This window comes from Hydractinia symbiolongicarpus, chromosome 11, assembly GCF_029227915.1.
Source record: "Hydractinia symbiolongicarpus strain clone_291-10 chromosome 11, HSymV2.1, whole genome shotgun sequence".
Classification (NCBI taxonomy): domain Eukaryota; kingdom Metazoa; phylum Cnidaria; class Hydrozoa; order Anthoathecata; family Hydractiniidae; genus Hydractinia; species Hydractinia symbiolongicarpus.
This window is the reverse complement of record NC_079885.1, coordinates 21886451-21908198: the sequence shown is the minus strand read 5'-3', so window position 1 is coordinate 21908198 and position 21748 is coordinate 21886451. Positions and strand designations below refer to the sequence as shown.

The 21748-nt window shown below is 33.6% G+C and overlaps 3 protein-coding genes across 3 annotated transcripts; all 3 read left to right on the top strand.

Annotated features, from left to right (window-relative positions):
• The first annotated feature begins 138 nt into the window (after positions 1–138).
• Positions 139–15770, top strand: LOC130614133 (beta-catenin-like protein 1). Its single transcript, XM_057435538.1, has 17 exons — positions 139–225; positions 599–856; positions 5420–5526; positions 6756–6895; positions 9013–9110; positions 9231–9324; positions 9513–9604; positions 9690–9759; positions 10556–10614; positions 11138–11286; positions 11717–11849; positions 12502–12550; positions 12896–12993; positions 13513–13593; positions 13910–14047; positions 14920–14992; positions 15599–15770. Exons 1-17 carry the CDS (start codon positions 196–198, stop codon positions 15685–15687), a joined length of 1758 nt encoding a protein of 585 aa, XP_057291521.1. The 5' UTR covers positions 139–195; the 3' UTR covers positions 15688–15770.
• A 1162-nt stretch (positions 15771–16932) lies between these two features.
• Positions 16933–20165, top strand: LOC130614171 (uncharacterized). Its single transcript, XM_057435581.1, has 2 exons — positions 16933–18206; positions 18485–20165. Exons 1-2 carry the CDS (start codon positions 18031–18033, stop codon positions 19503–19505), a joined length of 1197 nt encoding a protein of 398 aa, XP_057291564.1. The 5' UTR covers positions 16933–18030; the 3' UTR covers positions 19506–20165.
• Positions 20166–21264: 1099 nt separating this feature from the next.
• LOC130613524 (52 kDa repressor of the inhibitor of the protein kinase-like) lies at positions 21265–21747 on the top strand. Its single transcript, XM_057434856.1, has one exon. It carries the CDS (start codon positions 21265–21267, stop codon positions 21745–21747), a length of 483 nt encoding a protein of 160 aa, XP_057290839.1.
• Position 21748: the final 1 nt, after the last annotated feature.

The following is a 21748-nucleotide window of genomic DNA, read 5'->3' as shown; positions in this document are numbered from 1 at the left end:
AGAATGTTGTTTGTGTAATAAGCAATTTCGAATGAAAAAATAGAATTAAGATTGGCTGATTACGTATGTCACACAGTGTTATTAAGTCAGCACTGTGCTACAGATACATTATGAAATTAATCATAATCCAATTTATTCTAGAAATACAAATAAATTTTAATATAAAAATATACTTGAAACCGAAATAAAAAAAATATGGATGTTGGAGAATTATTGCAATATCAGGTTGGTTGCATTATTAATTTTACTTATTTTTATGGTATATGTATGCACAAACCCTTAAAAATCTGAAAATTTGCTAAGTTCAGATTCATTCTCCTTTTGCCACGACGTCATTTTCCTACTTGCAATAATGTTTTCATTCTGTTATTTTTTACTGGAACTAGGGAATGGTATACTGTGAATCAAAGCGTAACCTTTTCATTTATCAGTAAATTATTTTTAACTTTATAAATATTACCGCTTATCTGTTCAGTTAGTCTCATGTCATGAACAAGTGAGTTTATTCTATACAAGTTTTGACAGCTACAGCTGTCACCAACTGGCATTGACCGTTATCAATCTTTATTATTATTGTTGCAATTTAATGTTTTTTCAGCCCAAAACCGGCTCAAAACGAAGAGTCCCAGAACATTTTGAAAAACGAAAGAAAGTGAAGAAAGTAGCAGAAACAGATACAGAACAATATCAGTTTAAAAAGATATTGAAAAAAGGACCAACTGCATCAGAAGTTGAGAAGCCACCTCCTCAAGCAGTTGAACAAAAACAGGTGGACATAAAAAAACTTGATCTTAAGGGTCCCATAACTGAAGAAGACAAAGAAAAACTGTTAGCTCTTGTCGAAGATAATGGTGAGGTAGGAAGAGTTTAAGTTTAAGTTTCTATAGTGTGCTGTAATGCATGAAAGTATAAAACTATACCCAAACCATGTTATTTTGGCATGTCGGCTTACTATTTACATTGTGGCTTTTAAGTCCAAAAAATCAAGTTTGGTTTTGAATTTTACTTCTTTTGTATAAACAAACTTTTAGCTAAAAAAAGCGTGCAAAAATTTTTGTCTCCTAAATTGATGATCCTCCTAAATTGTATATCTGATGTGTTCTTAATAAAGTTTACTTTTGGGTCATTCCATGCCAAATGAATCAAAATAAAGGGACTTTCCATGTCGACCCTCACAGATTTTCTTGAAATTTTTACCACAATTTTATATCAATAAGATTGGAAATTCTGAAATTTTTAACTTCCTACCTCGAGTGGTTCCCAGAATATGATCTTTAGTAATTTTCCCCATTCTGGCAATTTCTCAATATTAACAAAATCCTCTGTTTTCAGCATGCCATAATTTTATGTATGGACACTCAATGTCTATGAAAGTCTATATTATCATAGTATTCCATCCATATTTTTTAAAGAAACCAAAACTGATATTAGAAAATTTTTGATGCTCCAGTAACTAAGAATTTTTGTTAAGTAAACCAAATAGTTTGTTTATTGTAATCATAAAATTTTGAGCATCTTATAATTGCTGAGATTTGAAATTATGACCTTTTTATAATATAGTTTAAGACTAAGTTTATAATATAACTTTCCTTTGGTAAATCTCTATAAATATTATGATAAAGTTCTAATTGAGTAAACTACTTGGCACAATACCTGTCTGGGGAATAAATTGTTCCACTTTGTCTTTCTAATGGACCCTACTGGGAATATAAACTATTTTTGGAAAATTGAAGTTCTATTGAAAATCCCCTGGGATGAATAAATAGCTATCATGAAATCTATAAATATCATAAAATCTATATATATCATGAGATAGTTCTTATTAAGTAACTAGTTGACACAATACCTGTCTGGGGATTAAATTGTTCCATTTTGTGATTCCAATGGACCATCCTGGGAATATAAAGTTCTATAAAAAATGCCAATGTATATAAGATGATAAATTTGTTGCTGAAAAAGTTACTAGTTGATGGTATTGAAATTATCACATTGTGGAAAGTCAAGATGAGTGATCTGTATTTATGTAAGTTTGGAAAACTTGATGGTGATTGTCATAACGTTTGGTACATTAGAAAGAATGGTTATGTTAAAGTGGCTGAACTGGATTCCACAGAGAGACGTTTGATCCAGTGGAGAAGTGAAGAACAGTTGTGTGATTCAGATGTTATATGTTTCCATCATAAGCAAGTTTATTCGACAAGATATGAATCGTTACAAAAGTGTTGTTGTGATCCTTAGTTCATCAAAAAAAGATATTTGGTTGGTACACATATTTTATATAGGCAACTAAATGTTATAGTTTAGTCTCGATTATTTTGATTTGAACTTTAAGTTGCTAATTATGATATTCAAATTTTCCAGAAATTTGTTGTTAATTAATACAAAAAATAAATAATCATGAAGATATTTATAAAATATATGTCATCTAACTTTTTAGTACCTAGTTTCTTAAGTTTTGCAGGAACGGGATCATAGAAGTTTAAAACGTACAAAATTTGAAAAAGCAGCTTGTCTTTGGATGTTTGTTTTGTAATGATAAATTAATTCAACTGAAATTTGCTTCATAGAAACACTTCGTGTTGTTGATGAAAGGATGGCTAAGTTGTTGGACATCAAACCAGACCAAAAATTGTGTGATAAATGCCGTAGGTTAAGCGATAGTAAAGTTGATGTCGGTGAAGAGAATAATGAAGTAATGGATTCTAGTTACTGTGCGCCATTACTTTCCAGAGAATTAGTGAATGAAAAAATTGAGGCATTAGTTTGTTCACCCATTAAACCTGTTGGCCACCTTGACAAAGTAGCGTATGGAAGGAGAAAGTTCAATGAAATTCTTTCTATTTGTAGTGAAGCCATATCTGAAGCTTTAAATATTACACCTGAGCACCTAACTAGTCATGAGTATAGTAAAAGAGAGCATTGTTGTGAGAAATCATCTGATTTAGACAAACTCATTAATGATATAAAATGCAAATTGGCAGTAGTTAGCCGTAAAGAAAATGTTAAATTGCTAACATTATCGCCCAGTAGTTGGACTATTAAAGAAACATCAACCAAGTTCAATGTTTTAAAGTCAATGGTGAAGAAGGCAAGAAAACTCAAGAAGGAAAAAGGTATTCTTGCTGAAGTAGATGGAAAAGTAGGGCGAAGCATTGGTGCTGAGCTTGAGGCAGAAGTTCAAGAATTTTACCAACGAGATGAGTACTCACGCCTCTGTCCTGGTCGAAAAAAATTTGTATCAGTTAAAATCAATGGTGTTAAATAACACATGCAAAAAAGACTGATGTTATTGGATTTAAAGAAACTCCACTTAGAGTTTCTAAAAGTTTCAGAGAGAAACATCGGAATCTCAAAATTTGGTGAATTGCACCCAAAATGGTGTGTGACAGTAGGCAATGCCTCTGGAATTCACAATGTTTGTGTTTGTCAGATACATCAGAATACCAAATTAATAGTTGATTCTCTTCCTGGGAAGTGTGACTAAGTAAGAGTAGAGCTTATCAACTTTTTTCATTGGAATGTTACCATCAAAATCTCAAAAGTTTTGCTATTTTAATTTTATTTTTAATGAATTCTTTATAGGTTTGCCTTTTCATAGTTAATTAGCAAATATTTCTTGGGTTTAAGGCAATAAATAACAAATTAAATTTTGATAAATTTTCTCCTTGATCTGAAATTTCTCCCTGATCTGAAATTTGGGAAAACATACTATAATTTTTAACGACTTTTATTGTTAATAAACGATTTTTATACATTTTATTTTTATCAAGAGAATTTTTAACATTTTGTACATGCATGTTAAAAGACGTTTTTACTTGTGATCTGAAGATGCTCTGACAAAGATCAGGGAGAAAATTTATCAAAATTTAATTTGTTATTTATTGCCTTAAAGCCAAGAAATATTTGCTAATTAATTTTATTACCCAGAAGTACATGTTTTAGATATTTTATGTGGTTGCTACTTTGGATGGTCACAATTTGAAACATCATTGATAAATAATGGCTGTGGTTTAATTTAGTGCTAGTAAACCATATGTTTAAAGATAAAAATTGAGCATGAACATTATTCATCATAACAATTTCGGTTGCAGAGGCATAAAAATCACAAAAAAATTATTGCACACAATCATTTTTTTTAAAAAAAAATCACCACATTTAAAAACACAGATATGTATAAAAATATACAAAGTCCTAAGATTTTTTTCTTTCCAGTCCATAATAATATTGTGAAGATTATCTTATTAAATTTTCCAAACTAAAAATTATTTCTTGCAGTACTTTTTTTCCTCCCAAATTTTGTGAAAATTTTGGAAATTCTGTCCAGGCAATACTTTGGAAGGTCATATTTTGAAATTCCATAAAAATAAAATGATTAAGTTTAAGTTAAATGATGGAAAATTATTAGTTTTTAAAGAAAAAAAAAGTATAGACCTTTTCACACTTTGATATTTGGGTGAATGAGGCATCAAAATCCCCCAAAAATTACTTGCATGCAGTTTTTTCGAAAATCAACCATATTTAAATGTAAGGTTATGTATACAAGCACTCAGAATCCCAAGATTTTTTTTCTTTTAAGTGCTGATGGATACTTTGAAGATTATCTGCCGAAATTTTCAAAGCCAGAAACTTTTTCCTGCACTGCTTTTTTTCACCTGGAATTTTGTGAAAAATTAGGAAATTCTGTGTGAGTGGTACTTCGGAAGGTCATATTTTGAAACCCCATCAAAATAAAATGATTAAATTTTGATTAGATGATGGAAAAGTATTTGTTGTAAAAGAAAAATATAAGTATGAACCCTATCTCACCTTCACACTTGAGTTACCGGAGCATCAAAAAACTAAAAAAAAATCTAAAAGCATTTTCAAGCATTTTCTGATCCATAATGGCGCAATTCTAAAAAATTTCTAATATCAGTTTTGGTTTCTTTAAAAAATATGGATGGAATACTATGATATTATAGACTTTCAGAGACATTGGGTGTCCATACATAAAATTATGGCATGCTGAAAACAGAGGATTTTGTTAATATTGAGAAATTGCCATAATGGGGAAAATTTCTTACGATCATATCCTGGGAACCACTCGAGGTAGGAAGGTAAAAATTTCAGCATTTCCAGATCTTATTGATATAAACTTGTGGTGAAAATTTCAAGAAAATCTGTGAGGGTCGACATGAAAAGTCCCTTGATTTTGGTTCATTTGGCATGGAATGACTCTTTTTTAAAAACATTTAAACAAAAAGGTTTGTAATGAGGCTCAGGATATCGATAGTATCAGCTTGTAAAATGTTGGAGAAATGATCTTCATTTTAAGATTAACCATGATCAAGATAAAAATATTTTTTGAGGAAGGATGTAGCTTACAAAATAAAAACAAAATTTATTAATTAACAATTACTTCAGTTTTTTTCATTTTCAGGATGAAATAATTGATGAATCTGCAATTAAGAAGTACATATTGAGTTTTGAGAAAAAAGTTACGAAAAATCAGGAAATGCGAATAAAGTTTCCAGACCAACCTCAAAAGTAAGTATGCATAGCTGACTGCCATCTTTACTACTGACGCTGCATATGTAAAGTTGAGGACATTCGGGAATAAACATTTTTCCTTGTTTGTAAGAAGCTGGTGTTTTCTGTAAGGATCTGTAGAGGTCTGGTTTCATATAATCATTTTAACCCTATTATACCTGGGGGGGGGGCACAAAGTGCCCGCTGCCTCTTTGACTAGGCATAACTTTAGATACACATGTGATTGAGTGCTAAAATTTTGTGAATATGCCTAACTTTTTTATGGCTTCTGATGAAAAAAAAAAATTTGGAAAAATTTGGTACTTTGCTGGGGGTATTGCATTATTTGGACAGGGGTAATTTTTTTGGAATTTTGAAAACCGTTGACATTCATGTAAGAAAGTTATAAGATGTTGTATTGGGTATATAAATATTTATTACATGTATGTTGGTTACTAAGTGGTAACCAAGGTGTTGCTAAGGTGATATATGGTTACTAGGGACAAAAAGCAGACCAGATTTGAAGGAAATATCGATCCAGCAAATTGACGTCATTTAGGATCCCAATGACGTCATTATATTGTTTTCCTTACCTCAATTATCTTTACATGCCAAGTTTAATGACATGAACATCAATATCGTTAAAATAAGAAATTTTCTTGCCAAAATGACATCATTTTTATCCCAATGACGTCATTAAAATTACTTTTTTCATGTCAAACATATATTTTGGTATTTGTTCCACAAATCTAGTAAGAATCATTAGTAACACGCAAGAAATTAAAACGTACTGAAAAATTGGGAAAATGACCATTTTTCACATGTGTGACGTCATTTCTAATCCCTATGACGTCATCAAATTATTTTTTTACCTGGATTGAGTTTGTACTAACACATTCTCCAACTGCGCCAAGTTTCATCACTTAAGCACAAGTGGTTCAGAAAGTAAGGATTACAAGGGCCAAAAAAGCGCAGGTATATTAGGATTAAATAGTTGAAAATGCCATGAAAAAGATAGTTTGCATTACTATATCAATTTTCTGGGTTGATGTACTGTGCTAACATAACTTTTGGTGCAAATGTATTGACAATATGATAGTGCTTTATATGCTCTGTGGGATTTCGTAGCAAGCTTTGCAAATTTTTAATTAATGACAAAAGTAATTTTTGACATAATACTTTTTTGTACTGTTTATTTTCATAAGTAAAGACAAACAAAAAACATTTATGTTAAAGTCTGCTTCTAGATTTATGGAATCAGAGTTGGAATTACATGAAGAAATACAAAAACTACATGTTCTGGCGACAGTACCTGAATACTACGAAATCTTTGTCAAGTTCAATGCTGCAGCAACTTGTTTAGGACTGTTAAACCACGAAAATACAGGTACTGTTACTTCCTTATTATGTACAAATTTTGACCTAGAAAACAATTTGAGAAAATTGGTTATTTTAGTCTGAAACTGCTATATTAAAGGGAAATTTACCCAAAAATTATTTTTTGATGTTTGATCCAACTCATCTACAAAATCACGACAAATATGACTTAGTTCCTGAATGTTGTGTTTTTTCGTAAACCAGCTATTGTTTTGCCTTGAAGAACAATAATGACGTAGAACTGGTTAGGACCAAAAAATCGAAGCTTAAGTGTGTGAAACGCATAGTGGAATAAGCTACTGCTGTCATTTCATCATTTATTTATTTAAAGTATTATTAAATGTTATAAAACCTACTTAGGATACATATATTTATTTATTCTAAGCACCAACAGCGACAAGATAACAAGACCTTGTTACAGAACCATGCAACCAAAACGAATGATACTGTAGCAATTCTAGAAAAATCAATTAACCAAAAATGTATTTTCTTGTATCCACACAAATAGTTTCTTGTCTCTAACTTTGTTTAAAAAATGTCAATAAAACGCAAAAAGGAAAACATTGCAAGTAGAGAAAAAAATCTGCATATACAACACCAAAAAAATTAACTAACTCACTTTATACAATATCTTTTTAAACTGATAAAAGAACTGATAAAAGTTAAATAATCAATGAAGATAGATTGGAGAAAAAGTCTAGAATTTGTGTTTATTCAGATTAAACGTTGCAGTTTTCTTTGCACGGGAACAACTTTAAACACATTTACATCATCAGCCGTGTTTAATTCAGTTTTTTTTACCTTCAAATAGGTCATGATGTTGATCCAAATTACCGAAGAGAAAGCACAAGTGTTTTTAATTTTTCCTGTTAGGTTCTTGTCAAGTTAAGTGTAAAACGAAACTAAGAATTTTATAAAAGTTGACTTTCGTTCCATAAAAAAATTTTAAAAAAATGGGTTTAATTTCCCCTTTAAATTTACGTTGATGTGTACTTCTTTTTGCCACTACAATCTCAAATGCACATCAAATATAAGTTTTTCTATAATTAGGTTTCGTTTAAAAGTGGCTAAAAATCTTAAAATATTGTTTGTTTATTGTGTTTTTTTTGTCTTATCACTTCATAAAGTTTTAATTGTATTCCTAGTTTTAATTTTAAAAAAATTATGTATGAAAAAACTCATCTCTTCCAAATTAAATCCACATCAGGTTTAAACAATTTTGGCCTTCGCCACTTTAAATTCACCCATGATTTAATTGCTTCACACATCACCAAATTATATATATGCCAAAAAAATTATTTTACCTTATCACCAAAATCTGCACCAAAGTTGTTACGAATAAGACAAAAAACATTGCATTTTAAAAAATACTTTAACAAAACCATTTTTGGCCATAAAAAGGCTGTGTCAAATGAATTTTCTTGGAAGGTTTGGAAATACGTTTAAAGGAACAGTGATACTAAAAGCTTTCCATGATGCTGCATGTTTTTAAGATACTGTACATATTTTACAGTAAAAACATGGTAAAAAATGACCAGGAAAAAAGTAAAAACATTTGGCTCCAATTTGGCTCTTAATATAGTTGAAGCTGTCTGTGAGTTCGCAAGAAAAACCATATGAAACATATTGCTCACCTTAAAGGATGTGCCTCACAATTAGGACTTTGTTGAGGGATTTATTTTTGCAGATTCAGCCTTAAGGAATTGATTTGCGGAATTTGTTTTTGTGGTTGGGAAGTTGGAGGATTTGAGTAAATGTTTTAACTCTATATATTTACTAATTAGCATTGCTTATTGCAATCTCCTTGCTAATTTTATTCGTCGATGATATTTGTGTAATCTCTCACAGAATATACTTTTTGTGAATTATAAATAACAGCACGATTTTACAGAATTTATTATTGCGATTGAGGGGAAAATAAATCGGTAAAAATTAATCCTGCAAAAACTTAAGTATTGAGCTCCTAGGTAATACTTTTTGTTCGATAAAATAAAAGTTTACAAAATGTGATCCCTACTAGAGCGTTTCAAGTGACAAAGCGTTTTTGTGTTTGCATGCAAGAAAATTACATTCTAGAAAACCATGTATTTTATTTTTCTTACTTTTAAATTTGCTTTCTTCCTTTAGATATATCAATCGGAATCGTAGATTTGTTACAAGAGCTTACAGATATGGACACACTTAGCGAAAGTGAAGAAGAAGCAAATGTATTAGTTGATGCGTTGGTGAGTGTGTTTGAAACGGTCACATTTTTGAAGAATTGCCAGGACAGTTTAATTATATGTTAATGTGTGTATAGTCTAATCATTATTGTGTGTGGTCCTTATTGATGCTTTTAATTTTAGCTTAATGGTCAGGTTACTAACTTACTGCTGCAAAACTTGCAAAGGTTAGATGAAAGACAGAAAGAAGACGCAAACGCTGTCCATAATACCCTGGGTAAATGACGCACCTACCATTTTTTACATAAATTTGATCTGTTTAAAAGTACAGTGGTTATTTTTTAAATTCATAATTATAAATTTAGATTTACTTTAAAAAGGGTACTGAAAGCTTGATCAGCTGTCCACAACCAGTTCTGTTAAGTTCTTGATATTTCAACAAAGCTTTTCACTTTCTCTTTTTAGCGGTAATAGAAAACTTAGCAGAATTTCGTCCAGAAGTATGTGTCACTGCGGGACAACATGGCCTACTAACGTGGCTTCTCAAAAGATTAAAGGTAAGAGAAGAATTGGAGTACATGTGTTTCTTGTTACATGAATTCTGCAGTAGAAAAGATCAAATTGACTGATTTCATCTTTTAGAGGCGTATGTTCGATAGCAACAAGTTATATGCCAGTGAAATCATCGCTATCTTGCTGCAAAATCATGAAGGTATCAAACTATTTTGTGATTTATGACGTTGCTGGCCTTGAAGATTTTTAAATAATGTCATTCTTTGCCATCATGGGGGAGTTCTATAATTACAATTCACTCATTTTTAAAGATTTCTGTTGCAGATGTTTTTAAGAGCTATATTTTGTTGGTGAACAAACGAGGCTACACAAAAGAGGTTTTTTATTATAAAATTGCAACTGAAGAGGTATCTATTTCGAATTGTATCTAGTCGATTTTGTTGTTGCAGCTGCCTAACCGTGTTGAAAATTAATTTATATCTTTGCTTCGTCTATTAAAGAAGTTTAATACCCATTGGTTAATACCGTGAGATAATCAAGGTGGACGTATGTGAATAATAAAATTAGGTTACTTAAGACCATGTTTACACCTTCCGGACTGGTTAACGTTTTTTTAAAAAAGCACCATTGTATCCATATTGTAGACTGTAGGAACCGGAAAGCGAAAATAAACCTCGTGCAGGTGTTTAAATTAGAATGGTTTTATTTCGGAGTGGTTTGCAGAGAGTGCGGACATATATATTCGTAGAAAGAGTACAAATGATGGGAAAGCAATGCACATAACAATGTTCTTATTTTCATAAAGTGGTCATTCAATGTGACTTTGTAATATTTTGTTGTTGTTTATCAGTTACCTTTTTGAACTAATTGGATACCTGGAATACGTCTATTTCGGAACAAAAACCGATCCAAAAAGTGTGAAACAGTGGCCTATGTTGTAGGCGTTAATCAAATTACCAATAGTTTTGTATTTCTGCTTTTTCTACATACTCTAGAAAATCGACAGCTTGTTGGTGATTCAAATGGAGTGGACAGTCTGTTGCAAGCTCTTGCTGTAAGTTATGTTTTTCTATCCAGTTTGGATAAATCCATCTGTCAACATCTGTCAATAATGCGTACAGATGGTGAGGTTGCGACTGCATTCAAGTTTTGTAAAAGTCAAATTAAGGCTAAAACTGCATACTTTTTCAAATTTTATATAAAGCTATGCCAGGAAATGCATTTATGGCGGGAAGATTTTGTTAGAAATTAATCTTAATATTTTTGCTACTTCCTTCTCTATCCTTACAGCTTCACTTTTTGCTGAGAAACATGTCTCGTGGTGAAATATGGTGAACCTTGTTGAAGTGATTGACTATGATGCGTGCCGATGTTTGCATTTCACTTCAGTAAAATTAGGAATTACAGTGAAAGCTCGCGGCTCCTGTGTGTTTTTAGCGCACCTCTTGAACTCTCTAATCCAAGCTCGGACTCATCAGTCCCAGTAAAACTCCCTTATGTGCTAAATTTCTACTGAAAGACGTAACAAAAGCCTAGCTGGTCACGGTTTGCTTACCATCTTCTGATTTTTTTTTTAGAGTTATAAAGGACACAACCCGAACAATCAAGAAGAGGTGGAGTACATGGAGAATTTGTTCAATTGTCTTTGCTCGTGTTTGCTGTACGGGCCAAATAAAGAGTTGTTTTTAAAAGGTGAAGGACTACAGTTGATGATCCTCATGCTTAGGTTAGTTGCGTGCTTACAACTCTCGAAATCATGTGTACCTTAAGGCAAGAGATTTTTGTGAAAAGAAGATTTTTGCAGAACTCAGTTTGCAATTTTGGACCCTATTGGTGACATTGAATTGCCCTTAATTATATTTTTAGCGCAAATCGCACACTTTAGTTGCGCAAGAGTAGGCTGAAGTTACTCAATTAAAAAAAAATGTTCCAAATATTTTTTTAAAAGCATCAAAATGCAAATATTTGGAATTCATGCAGAAGATAAGCAAAACGATACTACTTAAATTTAAAAGACAGCTCTTAAGAGATAACCAACCCTGACGCTATTTTTAATAACCTTTATCAATTTAAAAAAATCGTACAATTTTGTACTCAGAATTTTGTTCTATTATGTGTGTATATTGAACCGGGTTTCATCAATCTCTTCTTCGTAGAGAGAAAAAAATGAGTCGAACAAGTGCGTTGAGGGTATTAGCGTACGCAATGACTGGTCCCGATGGAGGAGATAATTGCAGCAAGTTTGTGGAAATACTTGGCTTGAGAAGTGTGTTCCCTTTATTCATGAAAGTAAGTATGTAGATTGTTAACATGGAGAATAGTTTAGCTAAAAATTCTTACTAGGAGTTTTCCGATCTGCAATCGCTGCTTGAATTTTAACATATTTTTGACCATCAACACCATTTTGTTTTCCACATACTTTGTAACAGTAAAAAATAACAGCTGACTCAACAATCTTGCTCAGTTTATTATTTGAATAAAGATCGAGTTTTAAACATCGCACCTACAAGTAATCATTCACGCTTTTTCTTAGCAGATACAAATCATTTGGACTTGATTACTACGTTGCAGTTAAAAATCATGCCAATTTTTGATGGCGTCAGCAGTATTTTTCTGATTTTTCGGACCTTCGCGGGCCGTCGCGTTGATTGTTCCATAATACGGAAATCGCAGAAACTGGCACTAGGCACTAGGGCATTTTCAACGTTGTATACCTAACCTAACCTTTTTGTTTGGCAATTTTGAGAAATGACCAAAAACTGTCGTTTTCTAGAAAAATTATGAGCAGGATTGTAGGAACGATAATTAAGCCAGAAATTAAGTTTTAAGTTGTGCGAATCCAACAGTGATATCTTAATACTCCCGAAAAAAATTAGTTGAAATAGAACATTAAACTAATAAAATTATAAGTGTTGTTATGTTGTTGTTGTTGTTGTTATAGCCACCAAAAAGAAATAAAAAATCAGGGAACAGCAAAGAAGAATGTGAAGGTAGTTTTCATGAATAACGTTGTAGGAACGCTCCGAATTCGTGAAACTGAAATAAGTTGCGACAACCTATTTATGTTCTGCTATTCGAAAAGTTAATAAATTTTGAATTAAAGTTTTAATGGATTTATCAAGGGTTTAAAAATATGAAAACAAAGACAGCCTATTCCGTTTGTGTTTGCGCTGTGTAGTAAAAATTGGCTGCTCTTGTTGCTTTATTTTTGGGGGCAAACGTGTTTCTCTTTCCATTTCTCCTTTTATGTGGTTGTTTGAAATCTCTAGGTCATTGTTTTATTGCACCCATTGCAGTTGAGCTTATACATACTTCGTATATTTTCTTCTATGTAGAGCATGCTTGTTCCATCATATCTTCGCTGTTTCGACATTTATCAGGAAATAACAGAACTCGCTTGGTGCAAAAGTTTGTTGAAGATGATCACGTGAAAGTAAGTTCTTTGTCGAGCTAACTCGATGAAATAGAACTTGTATTGCTCCACTTGCTCAGAAAAATCATGAGAAAGTTAGGAAATTTGGAAAAAGTCTTTTCATTTGAAAAAAATTGATGAAAAAAAAATAGTTGGCAGAGGGGTCAGAGCCCCCTATTTTTTAAACACCACACTGCAAACTTGAACAATACGAAAAATTAGCAATGAGCTGTTGCGATGCTAAATTAAATGATCTGTCTTACTCGAGGTAATCTAAGAAGCAATAATTTACCCCGGAATATAGAGCAACCCCACCCTTTTTACAACAACCCCCTCTTCAGTTTAACACTTTTTATTGGAAAATTTTTGACCCCTTATTTTTACCAAATCTTGGTAGGTCGAATTTTTTTTATTAATATTCACCATTAACCCGCAATGCACCAGTTTCGTTCCCGTAGAAATTAAGAAAAACGGGCGGGTAATTTTGGGTTAGAACCTTTTGAACTAATATACGTGTTTGTTATTTTTTTCATTTTTCAGGTTGATCGATTAATGGAGTTATATTTCAAGTACCAACGTCGTGTTCAAGACGCAGATGCTAGAATAGAGCGCGAAAGGGATGTAAGTGATGTGATGTTTTTTTATGAAGTAATCATATGCTTGATAAAGTAGTCAAATCTTTAATGAATGAAACCTGGATGTGAAAAGTGACCAAAAAAATTAATTAAGAAAATAAAATCGGTCTTTGGCAAATTTTTTTGAGTAAGCACACCCTGTGTCTTTTTCCCCTTTAAATTTATGTTAAAACTGCAGCTTGTCGATGATTATGCTTTATTATAATTTGATACAAGTCTAATATGCTCCTACCGCTTTATCCCGGGCTAATCTCCATGGTTGTAAAATACATGTGTTAAGTCATGTTTCTATGTGTGTTTAGGATTTGGAAGAACAAGGCGAAGCCATTGATGAAGCGATGGAAGACGAGTTTTATTTGAAACGTCTTGATGCTGGTTTGTTTATACTGCAGTTGCTTGTCTGTACCATGTTAGAAGCTTGTTGTTCAGGTGTTGCCTCGGTACGTTCTCTGTGTATTACGTCATTTGTTGATATGTTTACTTGATGAGTTGCTTTTTGGTGAAATCGCTACATACAGTTCCCCCGTTACCCGCTCAGGAAAAGAAAAAACTTTGATTGTTGGTAAAGGTTGGATTATTTGCTTCCCACTTTTTTTTTTATGTCTGTTCTTTCTCTCTATATAGGTGATTTCTACGTTATAATTCCTCTTTACTTAGCAGCTGACAACATATCATTTACCCCATAACTTCCCTTGTGTTCGGTTGTAAGTCAAAAAATTTCTATCACCAGGCAATCAAAAACCCACCCTTAAATGCTGACTGTCTAAATATTATACGTGCGATATTTATTTAAAAATTAACTTTGTTTTTAATATTTTGAATTGCATTTCAACTTTTTAACCATAATCCAATGATACAAAAAGACTAAAAAAAGTTGTCACGTCTTTTTCATGAGAAGTAGCGTTTATCTGGTGTATTTTTGGTTGGAAAGATTTTTTAATATTTGAATCAAAATAAGTATTTTATAATATTTTCACAAAAATCTATTAAATCGAAAAAAATCGTAGGGCGTAAATGGGCGTAACTTTAAGGAAAACAAGGTTGTAATGGTGTAAAGTGTTTCTTACTAAATTTAATTTTTCTAAATTTAATGAACAAAAGCATTAATATCAAGAACTTCGAGAAATATAAGATGCATCTTTTAAACATGGGTGTGGCACACCACCTGATTTGAAATATATATAGTTTGTCTATTTCCGAAGAGTAAAAAAGCAGCTGGTTTCAGGGCCATTGAGTTAACCGTTCTAATATTATTAACAAAGGTCTGCCAAGTAGGACCCCTTTTTGGAGTTTTTAAAAATTCTGTTTTTAGATCAAACAGCGTTTACTTACTTTGCTCAGCCAACATGGCGGATCAATGAAACAGATCAAACAAGTGATGAGAGGTATGGATGATTTTTGATGTTTCTATATTAACCATACCAATCGTCTGTGTGTTCAACATGGCAGCCGAGTGCTAGCTAAGGGCCTGGTAATTTCCTTTAAATCGATAGTTGAGGATAGGGGTAATAAATTGGGGTAGGTTGACTTTCGTTCAGAGGGCTGAAATAGGGGGTGGCAATAGTTGGAGGGAGGTGGGTAATTTTTAAAACAATGTTAATTCTTGATGTGTAACAGTTATTTAAAGCATTCTGTAAGTCATGTAATTCCGTAATTACGAAATCTTCATTGTCAACAGCCGAGCAATTATAAATATTCATAAATTCAAATGAGTGGTGTTGTTGTCCTCATCATTTGGGTCTAAGAACTGTTAAAAAGTACCGAAATAAACTACAAACTGTTGTATTCTTTTTTCTAAAAAAATCAGAAATCATTTCAAAGTTTTTATATGTTTAAACAATTTTGCGCAATTTTTCTCCCCAAAAACTTGAAAAATATTAAATTTACAATTTTGTTTCTGAAGAATTTAATTTTTGTTGTTAATGAAGCACATTTTTTTATTACAATCATTATTAATTTCCACAAAGTTATCTTTTTACTTTTTCTCATAGAATACGCCGGCCATATTGGTGACTCTTCCACATCAGAGAGCGCGGAAATTGAAAGACGTCGTTTATTGTCACTAGTGGACCGTTTTTAATTGACTTCAATATCCGCAGAAAGAACTTTATTTGGAGGGATTTTTGTTTTTGTAAATACTTTTTCAAAACAACAGGAATACAACCTTGTGTCTTTTATTTCTTATTCTTGAAGCCGTTTCACACTACAGCAATAGCCAGTAATGTTTTGAAATATGTTGTAGCATATAGCTGAATTCTGCTCACAATATATTTCCACCGTTGCTGTTTCGCTGTTTTAAAACTTATATGCAAAAATTTCACCGAAATAATTTTGATTTAACAAAATATTGCAGAATATTAAAGTTATAATTTTGCGTCATAATTTTTTTATCAATATTCATTGTATTTACACTATACCAATATATTTTGTCAATGCTCTGCCATATGGTGGTGTAATGTAAAACATACTTTAGCTAGTATCTCTATAATAATACGCCAGTTCTCCCTGTGTGTGACTTTTGCAAAGTGGATTATATTATTCACTATTTTCTTTCATAAATTCTGTAATTTACCAAACTTTAACGTTAAAATATTATCAACGACAAGGGAAAGTATATTAAATTAATGAAGCCATTACAGTGCACTTAAGGCTTAATAACTTGGAAACTAGGTGGTGACGTCAATGATTCACCGCGTGGGTAACTAGGAACCACCTGGGACCAATTTAGGTAAGTTTTCCAAACCTGGGTCCCCAAATCCGTTTCGGAATGGACGGGTTGATGACGTCATCAAAAAACTTTTAACCTTTAATATCTCTGTAACCCAGGCGCGGATCCAGGGTTAGTCAGATAAGTCGCGTGACTAAGTGTAAATTTGACGAAAAATGTTAGCCAAGCGAATGATGTCGACGATCCAGGTGTTGCATACGGAGCGCGTTAAAAAATCAGATTGTAATTCATGTACGGCGAAAAGCCATGGTTCACAGCCCTCTCCATTTCGCCTATGGCGATGGTGACGTCAAAGCTGTGACGTCGCTACCATATAGACTGAGAGGGTTGCAAGTTATAGCTTACAGATTTTGACTGATTCATTTTGACTAATCAGTCACTCAGTCAGTCAAAAATCAAATAGCTATGGCCCGCAACCCTCCCCATCTCACCTAAGGGGCATGTGACGTCAAAATCGTGACGTAATTTTCACACTCTATGCGTAGTCCAACAATATGTGGCCCGCAGCTATGGAGTCATGTACTGGACAAAAGTCACGCTATAGAGTGTCGTGTTGCGTAGTAGAGTGTCGAGGTTCAATATAGATCCCAAGGTCGCGAGGCGTAGTATAGGTGGACGCGAGGCGAAATAGAGAGTCGCGAGGCGTAATAGTGAGACGCGTATGTAATAATAGAGAGATGCGAGGCGTAATAGAAGGACGCGATGCGTAACAGAAGGACGCGTTGCGTGATGGAAAGACGCGCAAACAAGGGCGACGCGGCGTGTAGGAAGAGGGGACGCGTACTTTCGCGCCATTTGCCTTGGTTACCCGTGAATAAATTTCGAATTTTTTCAATTGACTGGCAAATTAATCAAGACAAAACACGAAAGAAAAAGTAAGTTTTTGTAGCAGCTGGGCTGACCGTTCTCTCTGATTTTTTCTCTCCTGTTTTTTTAATTTCTGCTGTATTATAGTTATATTCTGATAAATTGTGAGAAGTTGCTAATTCATAAGTATGTGTAGTAGTGAAGGGAAGCAATGTAGGGCAACGACGACATTTGTCAACACAGGTATAGCTGGCACCCCCCCCCCTCCTCATATATATTTTCTCATTAAAATTTGTAATGGGCTAGCTATACTATTGCTATAAATAATGGATTATATTATTTGCCCTAGCAACTTTTACTTCCTTTTTTCCTTCCCTTGTATACACCACCAATCAACCCCCCTCCCCCTGCAACGAGGAGGGTGCCGATAAGCCGAAAAATGTTATTACACTGCTTGCATGCTATTCTGTTATAAGCAATGTGCTGTTTTTGTATTAATATTGTGTTTTGTATCACCATGTGATTACAATGTTTTGATAGGTAAACAGGGCAGCTTATAAAACAGAACGTAGGACTACGACTGGTAGTTAAATGGAACTGTGCGGTGCATATGCATGTGTACAACAACACTGTCAACAGGTGTATTGTAATGATGGCAAATTTCTCAAGTTTTGGTTTTCTTCAAGTGACACTGCACCCATTTTCAAGAATTTTAAATAATGCAGCAAATATGTACAATGTTCTTATTCGATTTTCCTTTAAGGATATTCTTAAGACATTTTTAAATTTTTGTCTTACTATCGTGAATATTTATCGGCATGGTTGTAATTTTCAAAACTTTCAAGCTAAATTGTATGTGATGTTTTAGGAATTAAAAATTGATTCAGCATGCAGAAAGTGAAAGACGCTATAGACAGACTGAATAATGCATTGGATGGTCTGTCATCATCAACAACAAGTACTCAAAATAATCCAAATCAGAACATCTTCCAGAGTCCAAACTCACATCCAAGTCCAAACTTACATCCAAGTCCACAACATCAGAGAATTCTACAAGATTTCAAGTAGGTTGATATTTTTAAGAGTTGTGAATTTCTGCTCCCAGCATGATCATTGCCTCCTTTGTATCTTTTCGATAAGTTTCAATAATCATCTCTCCAGGAGTACTGCTCACAGGCATTATGCTGATTGTGACTATTGAATTTTTTCGTGCCTTTGTACCTTTTTATAACATTTTTCATTTTTTTGATTTTGTTCAACTTTAATTTTTTTCTGTATACACTGAGTAGAAAGATTATTATGTTTGAGACAGATTTTTATTTTAATTCTTGTTCTGTTTCAGTAAGCAATTTCCAGCGTTGAATGCTGGTGGTAGCCGATATCGCCCACAAGCAAAGAAACCACGTCTCTCTAATAACTTCATTAAGGACACATGGACCCATAAATTCTGTGCACTGAGCTACAAAGATACATCAGTTTCACCTAATACACGTGAATTAATGGAGCTAAACCAAGTTGGTCTCGGAATTGAAAAAGTTGTTTTTCCTTCCAAAACTGGAACACATGCTATGCTTCTGGAAGAGTTAACAAAAGCTTATCCAAAATTATCATCACAGAGTGGTGGCATTGAACTTCTGAGGGCTGAGAGTGGTGGAATAAACCGACCATTGGTGTTGATACCACCAAGAAAAGATGGTTATTCTATCAGCTATTTAAAAAATTTAGTACCCGGTCACGCTGTAATATACATCAGACCAGTGCAGAGCGACTTACCAATGGAGGAACCAACTATGGATTCAGGTATTGAAGTTAACTGTGTACGATGTAATCAGAAATATCCGTTAAATGATTTAAGATTCCATCAAGCTTATTGTCAACTTGATGATGACATTTTTCCAGAGATGATAGACGATGAAGCTGGGCCATCGAATGAAAAAGAAGTAGGAAGTACTTCTCCCCATATCGATACTTTGTCGGCAATGTTTCCTCGAATCTCTAAAGCCACAATTCAGGACATTTTACGGAATACCAAATCTATCGATGTGGCAGCCAATATTTTGAGTGAGAAAAGTGCAAGTGAAAATATGTCTGACATGCTGCAAATTAAATGTGTAGATAAGGACATGTCTTTAAAAGAAATTCTCAATCAAATTACATCTCTTGCTTCAGAAAATGATACAATCACTTTGGAAATTGAACGTGACAATCTTTGGATGGAATCCTTGAGATTTTACAAAAGGAACCTTGTGAATTCTCAAGTTATGACCAAAAAATTGATCATTGAGTTTAAAGGAGAGGACGGCCTTGATGGTGGGGCAATGAAAACCGAATATTTCAACCTTTTGTTAGAAGAAGTTAATTAGTTAGTTAAGAAGCGATTCATATGGTATAGATTGGAGTGTACCGAGTCATTATATCGAAACCCGTGACGATGCTATTGTGGTTCCCGAGATAAATCATCCATTTCAAAGTAATGACTTATACCTGGAATTTTGTAGATCTAACGATCCAATGGCAAATTGCGATAACTTCGGTATCGAAGTGTTTCTTCGAACTGTTCAGGTCGTAGAAAGTACATTGTTATGAACACCACTATTAGTTCACTCACAGAACTTTTGATTGAATTGCTTAACTTGACATTAGTTACATTAGATACATTACAAAGAAGAAATTCAAACATTTTGTTCACTATATACGTACTAGATATTATGCTTAGGTAAAATAAAGCTCCTTCAGTTCTTCTAACCACGCGAAAAAATAGCCACAGCAGTAGTCATTTAATAAGTTCTTCCCGTGCCTAATTATAGAGCGCGCTCTTTTTTGTTTCCCCGTCCCAACGTCGAAAAGTTGTATTATGCCCTGATCGAGGTTGTTATTCTGCTTATCATAACTCCCCTCTAATAGGCATATAATATACACGAGAGGTTATGATGAACTAGTAGCCCTTGTACACCAAGTATGGAATCTTTTTTTTTCATTTTTTCCTTTTAAAGTATTCATGACAAGAAAAAAGTGAAGATGTATGTAAGCGTAGTTCTTTCTCTGACACGGATCCTCCCATCACACATCTTATTACGCTCCGACTTTACACGTATTTCTATTACGCCTCGCGTCCTTCTATTACGCCTCGCGTCTCTCTATTACGCCTCGCGTCTCTCTATTACGCCTCGCGTCCTTCTATTACGCCTCGCGTCTCTCTATTACGCCTTGCGTCTCTCTATTACGCCTCGCGTCCTTCTATTACGCCTCGCGTCTCTCTATTATTACATACGCGTCTCACTATTACGCCTCGCGTCCACCTATACTACGCCTCGCGACCTTGGGATCTATATTGAACCTCGACACTCTACTACGCAACACGACACTCTATAGCGTGACTTTTGTCCAGTACATGACTCCATACGCAGCCGGCGTAGGAAATTTAGGTTCCGTACAGCGTGGTTACTTATAACCTGTTTGGCTATAGTTTTAACTCCCATCCGTCAGGATTAGTCAAAGACTCACGCCTTTTGGCTTGGTTTCTTTTATTCTTCGTTTAAAGATCCTTCAAGATGACATTATGCTATATTGTCCAGAAAGTAATCGTACAAGATTAATTGATGTTTGTAAAACCCGTTGGGCTGCTAGAATAGAAGGGCTCCATATCTTTGAAGAGCTTTATATTGCTATTGTCAAAACTCTGGAACAGATGGACCAGAATTTAGATAAACAAGTAGGTATTAACACCCAATCGAAGGCTGGACCATTACTTCTCTCTCTTAAGTCATTTGTATATCTTGTGGCATTAGTTATTACAAGGCACATTTTTGATTTAATGCTTCCTGTAACAAAGCTTTTGCAATCAAAGACTGAAACAGATATTTTGGATGGTTGTGAACTTATTAATTCTTTAAAAAACTTAACAATGTCGATAAGAAACAATATAGATTATCATAATGAATGGTATTCATCAGCCATTGATTTAGCCTCAAAAGTTGATATTCTAGAATACAAAAAAAAAACTTGTGGCAGACAAACAACACGTTCAAATGTTACTGCAGATTCACCATCGCAATATTACAAACGTGTGATCACAATTCCTTTTATTGCCACATGTCAAATGGACTTAGACAACGTTTCAACATGAACAATTTGACTATTTATAAGGGTTTGCATGTGGTTCCATCAAAATTTGTCTGGTCAGAGAACCAAATAGGGGAACAAGTATGGATTAAGAATTTCAGAGCATTTGCTGAATTTTACAGGAATGATTTACCAAATCCTCTCGCACTAGAGGGTGAAATAAAGCTATGGCAGCAATATTGGTCTGATTATGATCGTTGCTTACCAGACAATGTAATCAAAACGTTAAAAGCTGTCAAATTTGATGGCTTTGAAAACATTAAGGTAGCATTAAGAATTTTAGCCACTTTGCCCGTCACATCCTGTGAATGTGAACGTTCTTTTTCTTCTTTACGCAGACTTAAGGACTATACCAGGAGCACCATGGTGCAGGATCGTTTAAATGGAATTGCACTCATGTACATCCATAAGGAAATCCTGCCAAACATAGATGCTGTTATTGATCGGTATGCAATGAGCAACCGAAGGCTATCCTTTTCATAAC

What these genes read in the sequence shown, in the direction of transcription:
- LOC130614171 (XM_057435581.1), top strand. Translation starts at nt 18,031, where the DNA reads ATGCAGAAAGTGAAAGACGCTATAGACAGACTGAATAATGCATTGGAT. An exon ending in AGAATTCTACAAGATTTCAA is followed by an intron (nt 18,207 to 18,484) that starts GTAGGTTGATAT and finishes GTTCTGTTTCAG; the next exon opens with TAAGCAATTTCCAGCGTTGA.
- LOC130613524 (XM_057434856.1), top strand. Translation starts at nt 21,265, where the DNA reads ATGAACAATTTGACTATTTATAAGGGTTTGCATGTGGTTCCATCAAAA.
- LOC130614133 (XM_057435538.1), top strand. Translation starts at nt 196, where the DNA reads ATGGATGTTGGAGAATTATTGCAATATCAG. An exon ending in CGCTGTCCATAATACCCTGG is followed by an intron (nt 9,325 to 9,512) that starts GTAAATGACGCA and finishes TTCTCTTTTTAG; the next exon opens with CGGTAATAGAAAACTTAGCA. An exon ending in CAGCAAAGAAGAATGTGAAG is followed by an intron (nt 12,551 to 12,895) that starts GTAGTTTTCATG and finishes TCTTCTATGTAG; the next exon opens with AGCATGCTTGTTCCATCATA.